Source organism: Oppia nitens, unplaced genomic scaffold, assembly GCF_028296485.1.
Source record: "Oppia nitens isolate AA-2021 unplaced genomic scaffold, nextdenovo-longstitch-racon4-pilon3 scaffold6_pilon_pilon_pilon, whole genome shotgun sequence".
NCBI lineage: Eukaryota > Metazoa > Arthropoda > Arachnida > Sarcoptiformes > Oppiidae > Oppia > Oppia nitens.
In genome coordinates, this window is record NW_026533250.1 from 3465347 (window position 1) to 3487768 (window position 22422).

The 22422-nt window shown below is 34.4% G+C and overlaps 1 protein-coding gene across 3 annotated transcripts; it reads right to left on the reverse strand.

Moving 5' to 3' along the window:
* Positions 1-3097: 3097 nt before the first annotated feature.
* On the reverse strand, positions 3098-20814 carry LOC128962624 (chromodomain-helicase-DNA-binding protein 7-like). Of its 3 annotated transcripts, none has more exons than XM_054309013.1 (11): positions 20463-20814; positions 17631-18049; positions 12014-17561; positions 11752-11940; positions 11207-11681; positions 9447-11122; positions 8530-9168; positions 5312-8453; positions 5104-5244; positions 4918-5046; positions 3098-4847 (listed from the first exon to the last, which is right to left on the reverse strand). In XM_054309013.1, the coding sequence occupies exons 2-11, from the start codon at positions 17674-17676 to the stop codon at positions 3561-3563; spliced, it is 13272 nt and encodes a 4423-aa protein (XP_054164988.1). In that variant the 5' UTR covers positions 17677-18049; positions 20463-20814; the 3' UTR covers positions 3098-3560. The 3 variants fall into 3 exon arrangements, with proteins under 3 accessions (XP_054164988.1, XP_054164986.1, XP_054164987.1); XM_054309011.1 differs by having other exon boundaries at positions 17619-18049; XM_054309012.1 differs by lacking the exon at positions 20463-20814 and adding an exon at positions 20242-20392 and having other exon boundaries at positions 17619-18049.
* Between the last annotated feature and the right edge of the window lie 1608 nt (positions 20815-22422).

Genomic DNA, 22422 nt, shown 5'->3' on the forward strand with positions numbered 1-22422 from the left:
TCAAACAACGTGTGTACCAATTATATACATTTATTTATAAAGTTTATAATAATATATAAACTATTATTTAATTAGCACTACATTTAAACGTTTGACATTTTGCTGGTGATTCAGTTTATTATAGTTTTTTTTTAATATACTTTATTGGTTTTATTTTGTTGTTGTTGTTGTAATTTATTCAAAATTTAATGATAATTAAATTTTTTAAAAAGTAATACCTGTTTGTAAATTTAATTTTAAAATTTTAAATGTTGTCAATGGCTTTTGATTTCATTATTGCATAAAAATGAGTTTTTGAATATAAATACTAAACTTGTAATATAATTATATTATAGGCACTAATTGTTATTATTTTTGCCAACTTATAAAGATTTTTCAAAATTAATTAATTAATATATAAGTAAATAAATATTATAGTTATTGGTTTAAATCTATCCCTAAATCTTATTAAACAATTTCATAAATTTTACAACAATACCAATAATAAAATATAAAATTTTATTGACAATACAATTTGTTGGCATATTATTGTAAAATATACGGTACTGTACTATTCATAGTATTTATAGACAAAAAAAAATAAAATTTAATAATTATTATTAAACTCACTGATAATGATATGGTTTTTAGGAAAATTTTATTGAAAAAATGAGGAAATAATTGAATGTTAAGAAAGTGGGAAATTTTTGCAACAAATGTCGCAAATTTGACTAAATATGGGAAATAGTGGTAATTGAATGAATCCATTATTATATTCATAATAATTATTTTAAATACCTTTAGATTTTATTCATATATACTCTCTTTAAGTATATCCTCTTAAATGACAATTAATACTTAATTCGGAGATAATTAGAGTTTTTTTTAAACTATTAAAATGCAAATTTATTTAAATGCAAAAAATAATAAGTGAACACATATTTTACTCAAATATGAACCGTATTTTATTTTTCAAAAATTTATCGAAATTACAATACAAACACTAATGTTTTAAATGAAATCTTAATAATCATATAATAATAATAATAATTACAATTTGTTGTTTGGAATTAATTTTTTTTAATTATATTTAAATACAACAGATCTCTAAATTAGATTTCTCTTTCTATCCAAAGTTGACTAAACTTTTTTCATATATATATCAATCATTTAAATTAGTTTTAAAAATTTCAAAAATTGTTTTATTTTATACACAGATTTTTTTATAGTTTGAAAAAATCAATAATTTAGTTGTTTTCCTCTTGAATGTGTTAAATCTAATACAGGATTCATTAATTGATATAATATTAGTTTTTTTCAATTCAAAATCCTGTAAATTTTTATCAATAATAACATCACTTTTTAAATTAGAAAAAAGAGATGATTTGCTTTCAAATCAGTTTTATGGAGTTTTTTGTCTAAATTATTTACGATAAGAGATATTACATAATAATTATAAATTATGCGATAAATGCCATATGATTTTCATCGGTCGCAACAGTTTTTAAATGTGGAAATGAAAGCGTGAATATGAGAAACACGTTATACTATATATAATATATTTATATATATTTATAATTAAGAGAAGTGACTGTCGGGACAACAGCGACAAAATTCAAAGGCATTTAACCCACAGTTTTATGTAATGATTTGTTTTACAAAGACTATACTGTATATAACACTTCAAATAAATAGTTTTTTAGTTTTATTTGTTTGTTGAGATGGCTTTTGAGTGAATGAAAAGATGATGTGATGAATGATGAGACAAATGATGTGATCATTTCATTTGAAAAAACCATATATTTATATACCCTTTACTTTACAAATACTGTTCGACAGTAATAAAAATTATTTCATTTAAAATTTCATATTGTTTTCATATGTCTATAATAATTATTAATAATATAAAAACAATAATTCAAATAAATATTAGGAAATTATAAAAAAAGACATTTAAGAAGTTTATGAAAAATGTTTATCAATTATTATTTTTTTGGTTTTTGTTTTATCTGTACGTGTATTCAAAAAGTGAACAAAAAAACTGATAACAATTTTGTGATTTTTATACAAAAAAAAAATCTGGAGTTATAATGAGCTGTTTTTCGCGCTTTTCGTCAATTGTTTGCTTTTTGAAATTTAAATTTAGACAATATATCAGAAATAAAAAACAAAATTTAAACCTTTTTTCTTTTAGTTAGTTATATATCAAATTGAAAGGCACTATACATTTGTTAAGGAAGATCTCAACAATTAATTTTTAGTTGAAATAAAATAATGAGACAAATTGACAAAATTCATTACATTTAAAGTAAAGGATATATAGATTGTAATTAAGTAGTTTCTATATATAATTAAAAATCTACACTAAAATTGAATTAATAATAATTAAAAACTTAAATAATTATAAGTTATTTCTGTCATTTGAAAAATATAGTAAATACTAAAAATTACAATTCATTTCAAAGCGCGAGTGTTTTTTTAGTCATTTACAACAAGTTTTACAATTTTGTGTATAAAATTTAATTATAAGGAATGTAAATACTGTTATTTTTCATATATATATATATATATATATATATTGTTTAATTAATGATTAATTATTATTTAATTATAAAGAAATTATTATTAATAAAAAAAAATTAATTTGAGCACAGCTTTTAAACTCCGATAATATTTCATTAATTAAATGTATTTTGTTTTGTGTTATTATTTTGTGTGTGTATATGACATTCAATTTTCTTAAAAGACATTGATTGCTAATTAAATATAATAACAATTTGATAAATAAAGATTTAAGCAAAAATTAAAAAATAAATATTAATAAACTAATTATAATATCATTATATAATATAAAAGCTCAGCATTTGATTAGTCATTTAGTTATCGTTTTTTTGGTTAGAAAAGTGGGAAAAATAAAAAAAACCAATAAAACATCGTATAATAATAATAATGTTAACAATTTTACCAAAATTTCGGTATAAAATGTTTTATAGACATAATTAGTGATGAAAATATTTTCGGTGCTCTAATAATAATAATAATAAAACTGAAACAGTTTTTTCTAATTATAATTAATTAATCGATTAATTAATTAATGACGATTATAAAAGTTCTGTACAATTATTATAATTAATGAAGTCATGATTATATTCAACATATTATTATATATTTATATATTTATAATATTTTGAGTCCATTAAATATAGGGTTTTTAAGCACAGCAGCAGCGGTTTTTTGTCACTTTTTTCAATTATTATCTTATTTTTTGTTGATTTCAACAGCAATTTTTTCAATAATATTAATAATATTTATAATAATTTATATCACGATTTGTAGTTATATTTTGTTATTGTTTTGTGTGTTTATGTTTCAAAGTCTAACACAATATTTGCAGCGAATAAATGCAGTCATTGTTTGTCAATCAAATCAAAGCCCAAATCAAATCATATGATTTTCATGTTATAGTTAAGCAGCGATTCAACAAATAATAAATTCAATGGCTTTAAAGTCAAGGATTTAAAACCTTTAAAAATATCACATTTTGTTAATAATCAATAAATTAATTATAATAAATGGTTCATTCATTTAGGTGACACTTTTGAGGTAGAATTAGAGTTGCCTTTCGTTTTGTGTTTTGATAGATCTTTAGATGAAGACTTGTTCACAGATGATGTCTTCCTTTTGGAGGCACTTTTTGACTCTAACTCATAGTCTGAGTCCTTTATGTCATTCATGTTATTGTCGTCATAATCTCCATTGAGGTCATCGTCATCATCATTACCCATTAACGACTTAAGACTGTCGTCATCAGAGTCGCCAATAGCGGCGGCTGCGGCAGCACTCGATGGATGAACACCAGCGCTCGCTAAGAGACTACTGGCCAGTGATAATCCTGATGGAGCACTGCTTATACTTGAACTATGTTTTGGTGTTCTACTAGAAGATGAAGTCGATGTTTTTGCTTTCATTTGTGAGGCCAAAGAGTTGGTGGTATTAGTATTAAAACCACTCATAGCTGTTGTGCTCAGACCTCCCAAACCATTCATTAGACCGGGTATACCAAATGGTGAACCACTTAGACCAGAGAAACCACTTAAACTTAATGGGTTGTATAAGAAGTTTGGTGGATATAAGAATGGCAGCGCTCCAGAGCCAAGAGCTGATGCAGCGGCTGAAGAGCCTAAAAATGAACTCGAATTGATTCCAGATTTGTTTTTACTAGAATTACTAGATTTTCCAGATTTTGTTTTTTCATTTGATGGAGTGTCAGAACTGTCTTTTTTATCAGATGACGACAACCCGGTCATAGCATTTGATGTGGGGGTCAGTCCAGGAATATTAAAGTTAGGAAAACCGAACAGTGGGTTCGTTAAACCCATGCCGAGACCTCCAAATGGGAAGAATAGTGGCGGTGCATTGGATGCCGATGTTGTCGGTGTAGTTGATGTATTCGTCGATGAGGTCGAACTTAATGTAGACTTTGAATGGGAATTAGTTGTAAGCGATGTGGCAGTGGTTGATCCTGAAGTCTGATCCATAAACATTTTCATTGATGGAAAGCCGGCGGCTAACATTGAGGCCGCGTTGAAAGAATTTAGAGCCGATGAAGGATAGCTCAAACCACTGGAAGTAACGGCAGTGTTTCCGAAAGCGTTTCCGTAACCACTTGCTAATAGTGAAGCAGCAGTCGATCTTCTGGAACTACTGCTTGAGTTGTTGTTACTATTGCTACCTGAGCTCAAATTAGCCGAAGCGCTGTTCAGTAAATTGTTTGCCAGAGCGGTGAGGCTTGAATTAGCGCTACTACTACTACTTGAGCTTCGCTTATCACTGGTTCGGGTTCTGACACCAACATTGGGAATTGATGTCTACAGTTCATATAAATTAACAATTAAAGTGAATTTTGATATTAAAAACAAAATTAATTTGATATCTTACGGGTGTCTTAAAAGTGGCGGCTTTTTCTTTGTTGACGAGAGGACTCCATTTGGGGTCGACATCAAACTTTGGATTTTTGTCGAGCCATTCGGCTAAATGTTTGAGTGGCGGTGCTTTAGATCCGGTTATCTTTGTTTCGAAATAAAATATTATAGAAAAATTCAAAATAATTAAAAAAATTCATACTTTTTTGCCGGTAGTTCTATTAATAACCGATACATTCTCTTCTCCGGTTAAATTCTGGAGATCCAGTTGTGATGGATCGACACGAGAGCGTCGACTACTACTTCGACTGCGTCTACTATCGGGTAGTTCTAGTAATTCCGTCTGTAAATCGAATATTATAAAAATTTAATTAATTTTCAATACTATTTATATAAAAAAAAATCTATACATTAGCAGCAATTGTTGATAAATTATTGACATTTAAATTAGGATTAAATACATTGGCAGCCGAAGCGGCCACCATTGAGGCCATATTAGGATTTTGTGCAATAAATTCCGGGTGATCTTCAAACAGATTTCTAAGATTTTGTCTAATGATAGCCACTTGTTCTGCAATAGTTGACGCCTCGTTTGCTTTAGACGGCGGCAATTTGGATGTATCGAGAGATCCTAAATGAGCGCTAAGTTTGTTGGCTAACAACGATTCGTTTAGATGTTTAGACGACATCGATGATGAACTCTTTGCGTGAGCCGCTGGCGGTGTTTTACTCGCCAACATTTGCGAGTGTTTGTTAAGTTCGTCCAAAAAGTGTGTCTGTTGTTGTCTTGTCTTTTCAAATGAAGATAATACAGACTCTTGTTTTTCTGGTTTTGGGTCACTTTGTTTTTCTTCCATCATTTTCTTTGCCTGAAGATTGAGAGCCAAAGCATCAATTCGAGAACCAATCTTTCGAGAGCTTCTCTTTGATGATGATGTGCTCAAAGCCAATGGTACTGCACTGGAATCAGTAGCCATCTGTTTCTTATCAGATATGTTACTACGCGTTCGTTTTACAGGCGCTGAACTCAAGTCAAGCACGTCTTGAGCCGCTGTCTTTCGGTTCTCAACTGGTGCTACTTTATGTGCCGGAACCGGTGCTGATGTCATCTTAGGAGTCGACTTAAATCGTCCGGTCAGGTCTAACGTACCCAACGTTGAATTAGTAAATTTGGACGAATTTTGTTGATGAGCTGGTGGAGGACCTTTTGATGTTGGAGTCGCGCTAGTCGTGGATGATTGAGCAACCGATTGAGCAGCTGATTGGGCAGCAGCGGCCGCAAGTGATGACTGTAATGTTGAACCCAATAAAAGTGAAGCAGTCTTTTCATCGGTCAAGAGTTCGTCACGAATAGCTGATCGCAAATTACCGAAAGGTAGTGAAAATAATGGCGGAAAAAATTGCGAAGCATTGTTTGATAGAAGAGATGTTTGCTTTTTGGAACTACTCGATGATTGGTGTTGTTGTTGCTGTTGTTGTAATTGTTGTTGGGGTTGTGGTGTGTGTTGTTGTTGGTGATGATGATGTTGTTGTTGCTGTTGTTGTTCAATAGTTTGTGACAACAGATTTCGTAATTTCTGTCTCTCGGCCTCAACTTCAAAGCGTCTTCTTCTTCGACGTCTTCGATGACTGGCTGATTCATTAATAGACGCAGAGTTGTCGGCGTAGAAAAATTCTGGAAGCGGTGACAAAGCTTCTCTTCGTGGTGTGTGATCTGGTGTCGGGTGTGGAGTCGGTTCTCTACTGGCACTCGACAGACTGCCAGGCGATAAGGGTCGTGGAGAACTGTCAGCTGTGGCAACACTCGGAGTCGATTGGTGTGGACACGACATGAGTGAGAAGAATGTATGTCTCAGTGATGGCCATTCATTTTTCTCGACCACGTGACAGATCTGTTCTAACCTCATCTGCAAAACTCGATCTTTTGGAAAACGATTGAAACTCTTTTGTTGAACATTTTGTGGCTGAGGTGTTGAAGAAGCAGTTATTGAAGTTTCCTTTTCGGTCGCAATCGAAGCCGTTTCTGATTCTGTTTTTATCTCAGAATTTTCTTTATCAGTCGTTTCTTCGGACTTTACTTCTTCGACAGCGACTTCTTTAGGCTCTTCTTTCAATTTCGTTTCTTCCTCTTTCACTTCTTCTAGATTTTCATTTTTATTCTCATCTTTATTTTTAATGTCTTCTTCTTCTTCTTTATCAACTTCTTCGGTCTCTTTTTTAGTCTCGATATCTTCGATGACGACTTTCTCTTCAGAATCGACATCCATTTTCTCTGTATGAGTCTTAACTTCGTCCTCTGTTTTCTCAGTTTCATTCGTTTCCATTTTCTCTTCGATTTCATTTTCCTTACAATTTTCTTGTGTTTTCTCATGTTTTTCAACTTTAGGTAAAACAACTGGTTCAATTGGAAGTTCATCTTTATTGATTGTCTCATCTGATTTTGTTTCATCTGATTTTGTTTCATCTGATTTTGTTTCATCTGATTTTGTTTCATCTGATTTTGTTTCATCTGGTTTTGTCTCATCTGGTTTTGTCTCATTGTTATCGGTTTCCATTTTTTCATCTGTAGTTTCCTTAATATCCTCTTTAGCTTCAGGTTCTATAGATTTTTCTTTAGATTCGTTGTCGACATTATTCTCTATTATTTTATCTTCGGATTGAGATTCAGGTTTCGGTGAATTTGCCAACTCTTCCTTCTGTTTTTCCACTTCTTTCTTTTCGTCTTTTATATCATCTTTTATCTCATCCATGTTTTCTGACTTTTCTTCGACATCTTTGAAATTTACAGATTCGTCTTCAATTTTATTTTCGTTATCAACAGTCTTTTCATCTGAAACTTCAGGGTTTTCTTCTTTTTTGTCAACTAATTCTTCGTCGATCTTTTCTTCAGTGTTTTTAATATCACTTTTATCAGCAACTTCTTCAGTTACGTCTTCTTCTTTTGTTTTTACCTCCTTATCTACTTCGCTAACTTCAGCCTTTGTCTCGATTTGTATTTTATCTTCGAGTTTCTCTTCAGATAAAGCATCAGATCTGGCTTTTTCTTCAATTGCATCCAATTTAGCAAAAACCTCCATAAAAGACATTTCGGGATCATTAGTCAAATTGAAATCAAGTCGATTGAGTCCATATTTTGCAGCCCCGAGTAATAAATCTTTGTCGTGCCTTCCAGAGACCCACCATTCGGGTAAATCCATGGAATGCTGACATAATTGGAGTCTTTCCTCGAGTTCCGGATGAGTTACGATCTCTTCTCGAATTTTACTCAACAAATCGATTCGAGCCGTACAACGACTGGCTCTTTCTTCTGAAATGGGATCCACACTAATCGGTAAATTTTCTTCCTCTTCACTGAGTCGTCGACCGGTAACTCGTTTACACATTGCATAAAAAGCTTTGAAGTATTCTGTAAGTGTGTCATCGAGTTTTCGCTCCAATTTACCGAACGACCGGAAACGTGTCCAGTCATATGTGTCGGTCTCGCGATTGTATTCAACACCGAATGAGGAAACGACACGATAGAAGTCTGCTTCCTCTCTTCGCGACCATTTCCTGGATAATCAATAAAAAGAAGTTAATTTATATTTAAATTAATAATAAAATCATATAATAATTGATCCAAACATACTTCTGAGCTAAGTCTCTCTTTTTCACTTCTCTCTCTTTGATCGCCGCCTCAAACCTTTCGAGTCGTTCCAATCGTTGCTGATGTCGAGCTCTTTGAGCTATTTTCATCTCTTGTTTCTTAAAGTGTCTTTGATAACTGGTTACTGTACGTCTTAATCTATGATTCATATCGGCAGACGATGGAAACGGTAGTAAAGTGTTATTACCATCATTTAGATCATCATCTTTTGAATCAGATTTTTCAATTTTAGTTTTAGTCGGCCCATCAGTTTCACTGACAGGTGTGGCCGGAGTGGCAGGTGTTTCGGGTTCGTCGTCTTCCTCTAATGTTTTGCCTAAATCTTCGTCGGCGTTCATTTCGGCCAACAGTGCGGCGCCATCGGGAGGACCGCAACGCGATAGGAAGCATAGAGCCGGGTCCTGTCTCATTAGGTTAAAGCGATCGTAACCGTGTTTGTAAACACCAACCAGAAGCGACTTATCTGCCTCCTCGTCCCACCACTGAGCGGGTGGGTCACCATCGGCTACTGGCGGAGGTATCGGAATGTCACGGGCAGGAACTCCAGCAAATACTTGTTCGTGATAGGGACCGATAATCTCATGTTTTAAATAATACAAAAGTCGTACACGAAGTAAAATCCTGACAAATATAATATTGAAAAATATTAATATATAATATAAATAATTATTTGAAAGTTTTGATAAATTTCAATTAAAAAAAGTATGAAATCAGATAAAAGCTAAATTTGAACTCATTGTGACTCAAAATATAGTCACTCAGTATTAGCATGGCTTTTGTCATCACTTAAACTTAAATATAATAAAATAATAGTTTAGGAGTTGAATAATTAATACCAGATAAGACTTAATGACATTAAAATCAATTTTTAAAAATAATAAGCGAAATGTTTGACTAACTTGTTTGCGTGTCGTAGCAAATGTTTGCGGTACTGGTCATCAGTCAACAATACGTCGGGATTAAACTTTTCATCCTTAGCCCAATCGGATGACTCAAGCTCTTCGCCCACTGTTTTCTTTAATTTCTTATTTTTACGTCCGCGCGGAACAGGAGCTGATAGACCGGTATGATTACGGTGTATGCGATGCTGTTCGCCATCTTCGGCCGGTGTAATCAAATCCCAAATAAATGATTTGATTTTTTCGTCGCCCTTATAGTTCTGAAGTGAATAAAGTAATAGTACTCTTGAGATACTTTCGACGTCCATTCGAGTCAATTGTCGTCTAAAGTTTCCAAGAATCAAACACTCGGCCCAACGACCCCAACCAAACGTAAGTAAACCCTTTTCCACTTTATAGCACTCGGCTCGGGTCCAGTTTCCGGGACCAAACTCTTGCATATAATCCTCATCTCTTTCGCGCTCATATCCACCTCCGCGACCCTTCTTCCCTTTCTTTCCTTTAGGAAGTCGTTGTTTACCACCGCGAGTTCGTGTGGAAACCGAATCTTCGTCTTCATCACTCGATTCAAGTTCAGACATATCGAGAACTGCATCGTCTGCACCAAAACGTTTAGTCTGTGTCCGTCTTCTTGGTTCTTGTACTATAAGCTCATTACGACCTTTGAGTTCGTCGATATCAAAGTTAGCCTTTTTGGCCCACTTTTCCCAAAAGTTCGGGTCATCGATCTCGATGTCAGATCTATTGTTCGATGAGGCGAACGAAGCTTTTGAAAATGTCGAACCTTTACCTTCGCTCTCAATAATAATGGTTTGGGTTCTTCTTTGCAAAATATGGTCGATATCTTCCTCACAGAATGTATCGCCAGCGTTGTCGTCATCCATAAGTGCTCCGTACGCACCCTTCCTTAATAAGTCTTCAATCTCTTTCTTCGAAAGTTGATTATCATTCAAATTAGCTTTACTTGAGTTAATCGATTGAAGGACAGCCCTATCGAGACCTAACTTAAGACTCGCCTTATCAAACATTTCTCTCTCATAAGTATTTCGACAAATAAGTCGGTATACTTTGACGGCCTTTGATTGGCCGATACGATGACAGCGAGCTTGAGCTTGAAGATCATTCTGTGGATTCCAATCGGAATCAAATATGATAACAGTGTCAGCAGCGGTCAAATTGATACCCAAACCACCGGCACGAGTACATAATAGAAATACAAAACGATCGGAATCTGGTTTACAGTACCGATCAATGGCTGCCTGACGCAGATTTCCACGTACTCTGCCATCAATTCGTTCATATGGATAGCGCTTATGAACTAAATAATCTTCAAGAATGTCAAGACAACGAACCATTTGAGAGAATATAAGAACTCTGTGTCCGTTCTCTTTTAGTCGGGGCAACAATTTGTCGATTAATACAAGTTTACCGGAAGCGTTGACAATAGCGTTAAGAGTTGTGTCGCCACCTTCTTTGCCGTGTTGTTCGCGATATTCATAAAATATATGTTCTTCAGCGCCATTGAGTAAAAATGGGTGAATACAGCACTTCCTTAACTCCATCATTGTGTTCATAAGGTTAGGCATATTTGTATAACTGCCGCCTTTACTTAGAAATTGGAAATTTCTTTCGAGAATAGCTCTGTAATACTTCTTTTGAATATTTGTTAATTCGACCTAAAGTTTCAAATATCGAAAATAAAAACAAATTTAATTCAACTCTACATTAGAGAGCAGGCAATCCAATCACACAACACATACCTCAACAATAGTCTCCTCTTTCGGAGCCAAAGTTTTTTCAACGTCTTCTTTAAGCCTTCTCAACATCATTGGCTTTAGTATGGCTTTCAGTTTGTCTACCTGTGCCTCTGTTTTAAGATCACCGAACTCTAACATAAAACTTTCGTTTGAAGTGAATTGTGTCGGCTCAAGAAAATTAAGTAAACTGAATAACTCTTCGACATTATTCTGAAGAGGAGTTCCGGTCAACAAAACTCTGTGCTCAACGTCTAGTAGTCGTAAACCCTCTAATAGTTTGCAATTTCTGTTTTTAAGTCTATGGGCTTCGTCTATAATACAGGATTTCCAATGGATTTCCCGTAACTCTAAACAATCTGTTAATACAATTTCAAATGTTGTGATCATAACTTGAAATTTATAGATTCCGCTAATTCTTTCGTATTTATCGTTTTTGTAATACATTTCATATTCTTGAAGCATATTACGACTCGCAGAACTAACAAAATTAATTAATTAATTAATTAAAATCATTGCGTTATTAAACTATATTTCTAAATAAATCATACCTTCCGTGATATGTAATGACATTTAGATCAGTCCAGGTCTCAAACTCTCGCTGCCAATTGCCTATTGTTGAGAGTGGAGCTATTACGAGGAACGGGCCATTAATGCCGTGATTGGTCATCTCATTAACAAAAGCTAACGATTGAATAGTCTTTCCTAAACCCATTTCATCGGCCAGAATACAGTTTTGACTAAACCATTGAAAATAATTATAATTAATATTTATAAATTCAAAATAATTTTAAAAATAAATAAATAAATTACTTGTTATGCCAGCAAAAGCTGAGCCAATTTAGTCCTTCCAATTGGTATTCGCGAAGAGTATTTACTCCCTTATAAAGAGGTGACTCTTCAATCTTTTTCCAATCGGCAGGTTTTGGTCTTTTCTTAGGTTTCCATTCACTCTTCGGCGGAGGTTTTCGAAATCTATAGAAATGTTCGATCTTTTGTTGATCTAAATCATCTTCCAGTTCCCACGTACTGTCCTCATACGCCAGTGCTCTCCACTTAACTAAATAATGTTTTACTTTTCGTGTTTTAATTATTGGTTTAGGTTTATCTTCTTTTGCTTCTTCGAGTTTTTCAGTTTTACTGACATCCTCTGCATTGACAGTCTCTTCTACTTTGACATCAGATTTGTCTGCTGTTTCATCACTTTTGATTTCACTTTCTTGAGTCGATTCGTCGTCTGTTTTATCATTATTTTTGGTTATCGTTGAGTCGATAGACTTTTCATCATTTGTTGACTGTTCAGCCAAATCTTCAGTTTTTATTTTATTTTCATTATTATCACTATTAGAATCAGTTTCAGTCTTTTCACTATCGTTTGGCACAATCGAAGATTCGGCAGAATTTGGATCAGTTTTATCTGTTTCTATTGTCGCTAAATCACTGCTTTGAGAATCGATTTCTGTTTCATCTTTTGGTTCACACTTTTCTATTTCCATTTCTTCTTCTTTTTCCACATCTTTTTCTTTTTCTATATCTTTTTCCACATCCTTTTCCATATCTTTTTCCTCATCATTTTCCACATCCTTTTCCTCATCTTTTTCTACATTTTTTTCTTTTTCTACATCTTTTTCTTTTTCAATTTCGTTTTCTTTTTCCTTCTCTTTGTCTTCGGGTATCACTTCAATAATTTCTTCGATTTCGTTTACATCAAGAATACGATCGACTTCAACATAATCTGGATTATATGGTTCCTCATCCAAGAAGTCAAACATATTCATTGTGTCCTTTTTCTGTTTAAAACGCTTCAATTTTTGACCAACTCTTCGGTCACCCCTTTCAAGTTCTTCTTCTGTTTTCCATTCGCAGTGCAAAAACGATAAATTCTTATATTTGACAAAAAATTCCTCCACTTCTATGGTTTGTGGCTTTGCATTTGGATCGACTACAGTCGTCTCATTTCCCTCATCTTCAAGCTCTCGAGTACCCATTCGTGAGCTCATAATCTTTTCAACAACCATTGTATCTTCGCTGATGACAACACTCGACACATTTCCATCAGTCAATGGTTTGCCAGTATTATCAACAGAATCTTTAGTTTGAAGAGGATTATCGTCATCAGAAAGATCTAAATCAATATCATCCGTATATTTCTGTCTCTTAGTATTTCTGGCCGAACGTCTCTTCTGTAAACCAGACTCTGTGTCATCAGGTGATGGCGGAGGAGTCTTCTCAAGATCCGAGTGATCAGAACCAGAGCCAAAACGGCGTCTCTTTTTGTTTTTACTAAATTTAAGCGCAAGTTTTGGTAATTTCTTTTTTGGCGATTTATTCTTAATTCTTGGCTTTGAGTTACTCTTTGATGAACTTTTCTTTTTCTTTCCTTTACTAGCACTCGACTCAATAGCACTTGAATCACATTGCGATGACTCTTGTGTGGCGTCATCCATATCGGTTGTAACAGCTGTTTGTGAATCGTTTGCCTCCTCTGTTGGAGTATCTTTCACTTCCACATCAACTGGTTCTTCTGTTTCGATCGGTACTGTCTTTTTCGGTTTCTTTTTCTTAGCCTTTTTAGGTTTTGGTGGTTTTGCCTCATTTTCGGCATTAATCTCAACACTTGTTTCACCTTCTGGTTGTTCTGTGGGCTCTTTTTTAGGCTTTCGCTTCTTTGGCTTTTTCTCTTTAGGAGTTTTCACTGGTGTCGACATGAGTTGCGAATCGTCGACTGCAAACTCATACGAATCCATTTTTGTCTCAGGTATCTCTTGGTCTGTGTTTGGTGGAGGACAGGGTGATACCTGACGAGGAGGATCGCTAAACATATCTCCATCAGTCGGGACAGCCAGTGATACGTTCTGTTCCTCCTCGGAAGTCATCGATACTAAAGTGGTATCATTTATATTAGTAGTTTCACTGGTTGTCGACTGCTCTAAAAAACTCTCGTCGTATAAATTTTGTTCGGTTTCTATTGGCTTTTCTATGATCGGTTGAATTGGCTGCTCTGATGGCATCAGTGGCGGCGGAATAGGTGGCGTATAGCTATGAGGCGGCAATGAAGGAACGGGTGATGCAATTTCCGCTTCATTTGGTGACTGAGATTGAAGTATTGTTGGAATTGATTGTTGTATAGGAGTTGGTTGTTGACAATGGTTTGTCTGCGGCGGTGGCGGTTGTTGTTGTTGTTGCTGTGGAGGTGATTGACTTGACTCAGATTGAGACCCATGTGGTTGTTGTGGCGGTGCTGGTGGTGGAGGTGCCTGCTGTGGCTGAAGTGATTGTTGGTGTTGTGGCGATGGTTGCATTGGGCCGGACATTGAAGACATAATTTGTGATTGTTGAGAAGGTATTGCTGATTGTTGTGTTGGAGGCATTGGTTGGCTATACATATCGTGGCCATACATATCCATGTTTTCTGGTGGCATTCCGAAATTAGGATCATACTCTGGAGGCATCATTGGAGGCATTGCAGCCAACCTATCACTCATATTATTATTAGCTTTACTACCTCGACCTCTGCCACGTCCTGTACCTCTTGGAGCGCGTGGTTGTCGCGGTTTTCTCTCCTTTTTAGGTTCATTTGGATCCTTTTTAGGCCTACCTTTACCTTTACGTTTAGTCGGAGGTTCACCAAAACTATCGTCAAAATTGGCTGAATATGGATCAATTTGTCCATAATCTCCTCCTGATTGGTCTCTATGATAATCTCCCATTTGTTGTGGAACCATATTATCCATACCATAGTTGTCATACATCATCGAATCGTGGTCTCCATATGGGCCGGAGTTCATTGATGATGACTGAGACATATCACCGGTGACTGAATTCATATTATTAATGTCATAATTCATGCCATCGTAACTGTTCTGATAGTTAGCCATCTGCGGCTGTGGAGGGTACGACTGATGATGCACTGGCTGCTGATGCATCATCGGGTGGTATGAATGGTGAGGTGGAACTCCAGGTCCCATCATTTGTTGTGTTGTTTGGGCTGCAGATTGAGAATCTGATTGCGACTGAGAGTTTGGCTGCAAATCGTTATTTAATGTGTCAGACATTGGCCTCGGAGTCGAAGCGTTAGGACTTTTGATTGAATCAAACATATGCGTTGGCGACGCCATAGTAGCGCCGGGTGTTTGGCTTTGAGTTTGCTGTTGTTGTTGCTGTGACTGCTGAGTATCATTTTGAGCTGCTTGTGATCCCTGTACTGATTGTTGTACCTGTTGTTTGTTGTGCTGCGCTTTCATAACCGATGAATCAAATGAAGCACTTGTACTACCAGTGCTTTGTGATACTGAATATCCACTTTGTAGTGGTTGTGATGATGATGAAGATGATGTGGATGATGGCGGAGTTGAATTATTTAAAGAAGTGGAACGACTGGAAAAAGTCTGAGAAAAGTTAGAGTCTGTCGCACTCGCATTGAGTTCACTGCCGTATGAATTGTATTGTCCACTAATACCACTGTTTACAGGCATTGAGACATCAGATTTACTAACATTAGGTGATGAAGAGTTGTTGGAGGCAAGAGATGGTGAGTTTTGATGTGTCGATGATTGTGATGTCTGACCCATGGATGCCATTGACGATTGTGGTTGTAATGGAATGCCTCCACCACCGACTCCACCCATTGAATGAGTATTTGTTATAGAAGTGGCCGCAGATGTAGCGGCTGATGATATGGGACTGGGTTGCGGACCCGTCCAGTGAGAGTTATTTTGTTGATATTGATGGTAAGGATATTGGGATTTATTAGACGTCATATTACCCGGTGATGGATAATGAGGGTATATGCCCTGCGATGCTTGTGGTGATAGTGGTGCCGCTCCTGTTGATGATGAATCCGTAGTCATCCGACCAACAGATCCATAGAAAGAGGGAGTGGACGACGATGCAGAAGAATTAGTAGAGACAGGAATTGAAGTTTTTGATGAACTATTGACGCTTCCAACTCCTCCTAAGTGAGGCATAACCATCTGTTCTAACTGTTGTAAACTCGAAGGAGTTGATGGAACTGATGATCCGGGAGATAAACCCTGACCCGGACTTGATAAGTGATTAGCGCCCGGACTTATAGGAAAACTCGGGTGATGTGTTGATGCCTGTGGTGTAGTATTAGCTGAAGAGCGATCCGGTGTATGTGATGATGGAGGCATCGGTGAACCGGCAGGTGGTGTTGTTGTGGGCCGTCTTGGAGACAGCGATGACAATTGAGAACCTGTACTCGCAGGAAAACCGGGCCTAAATTGTGGACTATTAGGACCAGCCGGTCCTGATTGTGATAATGGATATGGAGATAATCGCGATTGGGCTGTCTCACCAAAACCGCCAGTTTGTGGATAACCAGAATACTGTTGCGGATACCGTTGTATTGAAGCTCCAGTACTTTGGGGTTGAGTCTGTTGTGATGAAGGCTGTGGTGTAGTATAACCCATATATTGCTGTCTTGGAACAGATCCACTAATTGCTGAATGTGAACCCCGTGTTGATGCTGTTGGAGGCAATTGAGAGCCAGGCGTAGAATTGTAGGGTCCCTGAGATGGTGTTGGATATGACAATGTCGAGCTCTCACCAGTGATATGACTCGGCATTGACTGGGACTGAGTCTGGCCTCCAGAGGACGAAAAGTATTGCCTCTGTTGATCGTTTGGATGCATTGCACTGTATTCACTATGACTCATATACTGGTTCTGTGCGGCTCTCGAATGTGGCACACCTTGTGATGGACCGCTTGCACCCGAACCGGGATATCCCGGATATGACGAGCTCTGTTGCATATGCGAAACTCCCTGTCCGGGCCACATATCACTTGATGGTGTAGAGTGAGGATGGTATCCACTCTGAGTAGAACCCGCTGGATATGAAGAGTTATAATGCGATGACATTCCATGTAATGGACCAGTAGGTTGTCTCGATGGTGTTAGCCCAGGTGCATGCATACGTTGACCGGCATACTGTCCCATCATATTTTGCTGACCATAAGAACTGGGAATTGAAGGCTGTGTTGATTGAGTCAGATGTGACTGACTCATAGCCGAATTATAGTCAATCCCGTGCTGTGCATATCGTGGATCAGTTGGATATTGTCCCCTAACATTCATCCCTTGAACAGCAGAACCAGCGGATCCATAATTAGGGTATTGACTATGCATTTTATGGCTCATTAATGGGTCATTAGTTTGCGGATATCCAGCTCGTGGAGGATGTTGTGACTGCAATTGATGGTAAGCTTGTGTCGAGCCCTGTCCCGGCAAACCACCAATTGATGCGGGCATGTTATTGGCCCCAACTGGAAGTCCTGCCGATTGTTGTCCTGACTGTCCGGTTGGCTGACCCGGTGCGTTGCCATATCCCGAATGGTATCCTAAATAACAAATTAGGCAAAAAATTATAACACAATGTCTATATTATGACTACTGACCAAAGGCATCACCGATTAGCTGATAATCTGCCATTCCTGTGAGATCTGAGGTATCCATATATCACTGCTAACACTTCCACAACATCGCTGTTTCTTTCATTAGTGATACCACTTATTATATTTGGTATTATTATTATTATTAATTAATATCACAATTATAAATATATATTTATATATTTAAATTTTGATAAATACTATGCGATCCAGTGATGAAATGATTCACACTTTATTGGTGATCACAATTTCATTATTAAATCCATTCATTTATTATAAGATTAATAGTCATTATAATCCAATTAAAACATACAAATTTTGTTACCATATAATGTTTAATAATTTGTTTCATCGGATTGTATTTTAAATTGTTTTCATTAAATTAATTTTAATAAATATGCAATTTATTCCATTATCCCACACAAATCTAATGTAATCTGTAATAAAAATAAATTTAATTAACTATTAAAAATCTATTAATAAATAATATAATTTTTCTATATTATGATAGTATGGATGAAATTTAAAAAAACAAAATATAATTTATATTAATGGATATGTTTTCTCATCAGACAATTCAATATTAAAAGAGTTGACATTTAATATAAATGAAAATTTCAATTATTCTCTGATATACTTCTTAATAATTAGACCGCAATATATATATATATATATGACTATATAAAGTGTGTGCAATATATGTGGACAGTCTTATTAAGCACGAAAAATGCATATAAAGTATGTATATTAAATATGAGATTATATATTAATAAGTGTTTTCTTAGTGATAGCACTGATGACAGTATCCAATGATTTTTTATGAAACTTTAAAAATCCCTGATTTGTGATCAACTCATCTCATAGTGTATTATCCAATTCAAGGCCAATAATGCAGCGATAGTTTGCAAAACAGCTTTTTTAAAATAATATATATCTATCTATATATACGAGTATTTAAAAGAAAGCAATTGTGGTCATTGACATATCGCATAGTGATTACAGCCTTCAATAGCCTTAAGCCATATTTATTTCACTATTGCCTCCAACACTCACTCACTTACACTCACTCGTGTACACCAAAAAACCGGTGGCAAACCGTATCAAAGACTCTAAAAACCATAGACAGAGAAATCCCTGAAAATAATACACACAAACAACACTCCTTTGACACTATTATTTTGGTGGACATATAGTTTAACAAGTGATACACAGCAACAACAACACAGGAAACAAATGTGTCGGTTAAGTGACACACCATTAACTAACTAAATATCGATAAAAATTAGCGGTCACTGTATAAATATATGACCGGCAAAACCAATGTCATAACATTAGTGTCCAAAATTATTTACCTAAAAAACTACTTGTATTTAGTACTATATATCAATTATGCTAATTATTATAATAATAACTTAATATAACTGATAAAATAGTTAACAGTCATCGTGAATAATAAAATCAATTATATTTGTTTATAATAGCTGTATATTTTCAATAAGTTATTTAAACGAGAAACTAATATTATAATGACTGACAACAAACATATCATATACTGTATAACTGATTCAAATAATTATATATTTATATTTTAAGGTAAAAGTCTTTAATAACAAAACGTGTATTTTTTGTGAGTTAACACATAATAATCAAAACAGACATTTGAGACAAAAAGTTCAACAAAATTTTCAATACTCGCTCTAATGAATACCAAACCCAAAAACTATACTATAATGTAGTTATGTTTATAAAATTAAATACTAATGTAATCTCAAAAATATTTTATAGAAACTCAAAATCGGACTTAAAATAAAATAATATATATATACTGTATATATATATATATATATATATATATTATATATAATTGATATCTAATTAAAACGGGATTAAATAAAGGAAAAACTCAGTGCATAAAAAATATTGAACTCATTTTTTCTATAGTAAATAATTAGTGAATCATTTCATTAAACAAATGGCATAACAAAAATCAATAAAATATAATGTGATATAATATACTGTATGTGTGATATCAACCAGTCTTTCAGTTAAATATAATTTGTTTTCTCAAATATACAGATCAAACAAACACACAAAACTGTTGTTCAATGCATTCATCAATACATTAATACAATTGCTTTTAATTATAGTAATCATATACAGTGTGTGTGTGTGTGTGTGTGTGTGATATAACTAGAAAAGTGTGTATAAAAATTTTATGATAAATCAATGGTTTTTATATAAATAAGAGTAATGCAAACAATAATATTAATAATAAACTATAATATAATTAAACAAACAAAATATAAAACTGATACTCATTTTTAACAAAAACAATATCGATATCAATATAATGAGTGACAAAATACTAAAATAATTTGCTAATTGTATTAATCGTTGAATTCAATGCATTGATTGTTAAATAAATTTTATGTAAAATCACAACAAAACTGTTGACAATACACATACACACACAGGAAGAAGCAATGGATCAGATTAAAGAGCACTCAAAATGCAATAACAAAATATATGACATTTGAGTTGAGGGACTGACAGATGAGTTGATCACTGGTTTACTCTTGAGGTACACTTAATGACAATCCATATCAATGTTGTGGTGATAATGTCTTACTCTTGTATTATGCCATTCGGTGGTGTCATCACTGGTGAGAACCACAACAATAACAACAACACATTGGACCTGAAGAGCACACATACATACATATAACACATAGACATAGCACTGGTAGGCCTCTAATGTTAAGTCTATGGCAATAATGTTAAGTGAATGGTAGGCACTGGCAGTATATCAGAGTATATGGTTTGGAAGTGTTTTCAGTGTTGATGACTTACCGACGGTGCCAGTGGTCACGGATGCTATAGTAATGATGGACAGTGTTGTTGGTATTGAGCGTAAGGGTCTTCATGTGGACAATGGGTACGAGTGTTGCTCTTTGAACGCCATTTTAGCATTACTTACACCAGTATTACTGCTATAGCTATACATACTATACACACAACACATACAACACTGTAATGAAAGCCCAAAGCAAAGCAACACTCAGTCAAACACAACATTCACTACATTCACAATACATACGATACCACTCACTATACACACACACAAACATACATACACTCATACATACACATACATACATATACACACACATACATACACACACTACTCAAATGAGACACACACTCTCCCTCTCCCATCACTGAACTATTGCTCTCCCAAATACTCTCAGCCATACAATCACCAGTCGCTCTCTCTCTCTCTCTCTCTCTCTCTCTCTCTCTCTTGGTGTGAGTGCGGCATCATTTGTGCCGCCCTTACGTTAAGTTAGGAATGCTAGACCTGACTAGACTTGTACTACACCTGCCCTGTTTGTCCTGTCCTGGGCTCTCTTAAGTAAATAACAAACCCGGTTCTCATTTAGGTACCGGTGCTCATCAATTTGATTTTTTTGATCAAAATTAATTGAACACATAATTTATTTAAACAATAATTTTAGCATTTTATATAACTTATATATATTGCGAAATAAATTTGCTCATGGTCATGTGAATTTGATATAACTATATCATGTATATAAATAATATATATATAATATATTTATATTCTAACAATCATCTTATAAAACAAGATTAATGTTAATTATTACAAATATAAAAACTATTAATTAAATAATGATTGCAAATATAATTGTGATAAAATTACTGGGAAACTAAAATTATTCAATATATTGAATATACTAAACATTGATTTATTGTTGATGTATTAATTAATAAATAAATAATAATTCACATAATAGTGATTATGTGGTTATGTTTAATCAAAATTATTAATGTAAATGAAGTGTATTTTATAATTTTTTTGTACAAATTTATTCACATATATTATATATATATATGTTATTCAATTGAATGCAAAGTTATGATTGACTGAACCGGTAACTGGTTTCGGGAGTTGACATTGAGCTGAAAACCGGGATTGTGTTGGGAGTGAGTGTGTGAGCGCCGGTAGTCTAGTAGTCTGTCTGTGCGGACACACACTCTCCACACTCTCCATACACACCATCGTCTCTCTCCAGTGTCTTTCAAACCTCTCTCTCAACGATTTGAGTCAATTCTGAGCACAACTTTTAGTGTCTTTTTCTATCTAAACGTCTCATTCATTTGATGTGAAGTTTTTCATTAAAAATGACACCAAAAACCAATCAATGCATTCATTTAAATAGTCATTAATTGTGTGTCAAAAACGGCTATTCATTTGTTTATTATTATAAAATTATTTGCTATTTAAATAAGTCATCTATTATTTTGGATAAAAAGTTTAGATCTTTATTTTGGACACTAATATATTGACATCACTTTTGTTTGACCGCAAACTTACCTGTGATTTGAATATATAGTATAAAAGTGATTCCCGTTTTTGGATTACCATAAATACAGATACTTTTAGGAATAATACAATCAATTAGATGACCATTTAAATGGCATTTTATCATTATTTTTATTATTATTATTATAACCAACTCTCAGTCATTGTTCAACTATTTATATAACTATTTAATGCTATAATTATATAATTGTCATAAATTTTGTGTACAATTTGTTGGTTTTTATCTATAATATAATGTAGGCATATATTGTATAAATCTATATAGTGTTATATCATATCATATACTAATGTTTGTGTTTTATATGTTGTAATCAATGGTATATATATATATAGCTAAGCGTTAGTATTGAACGCTATTCTCATTATTTCAATGACTCCGAGTCTTTAGTTCACTACTTTTTGCTC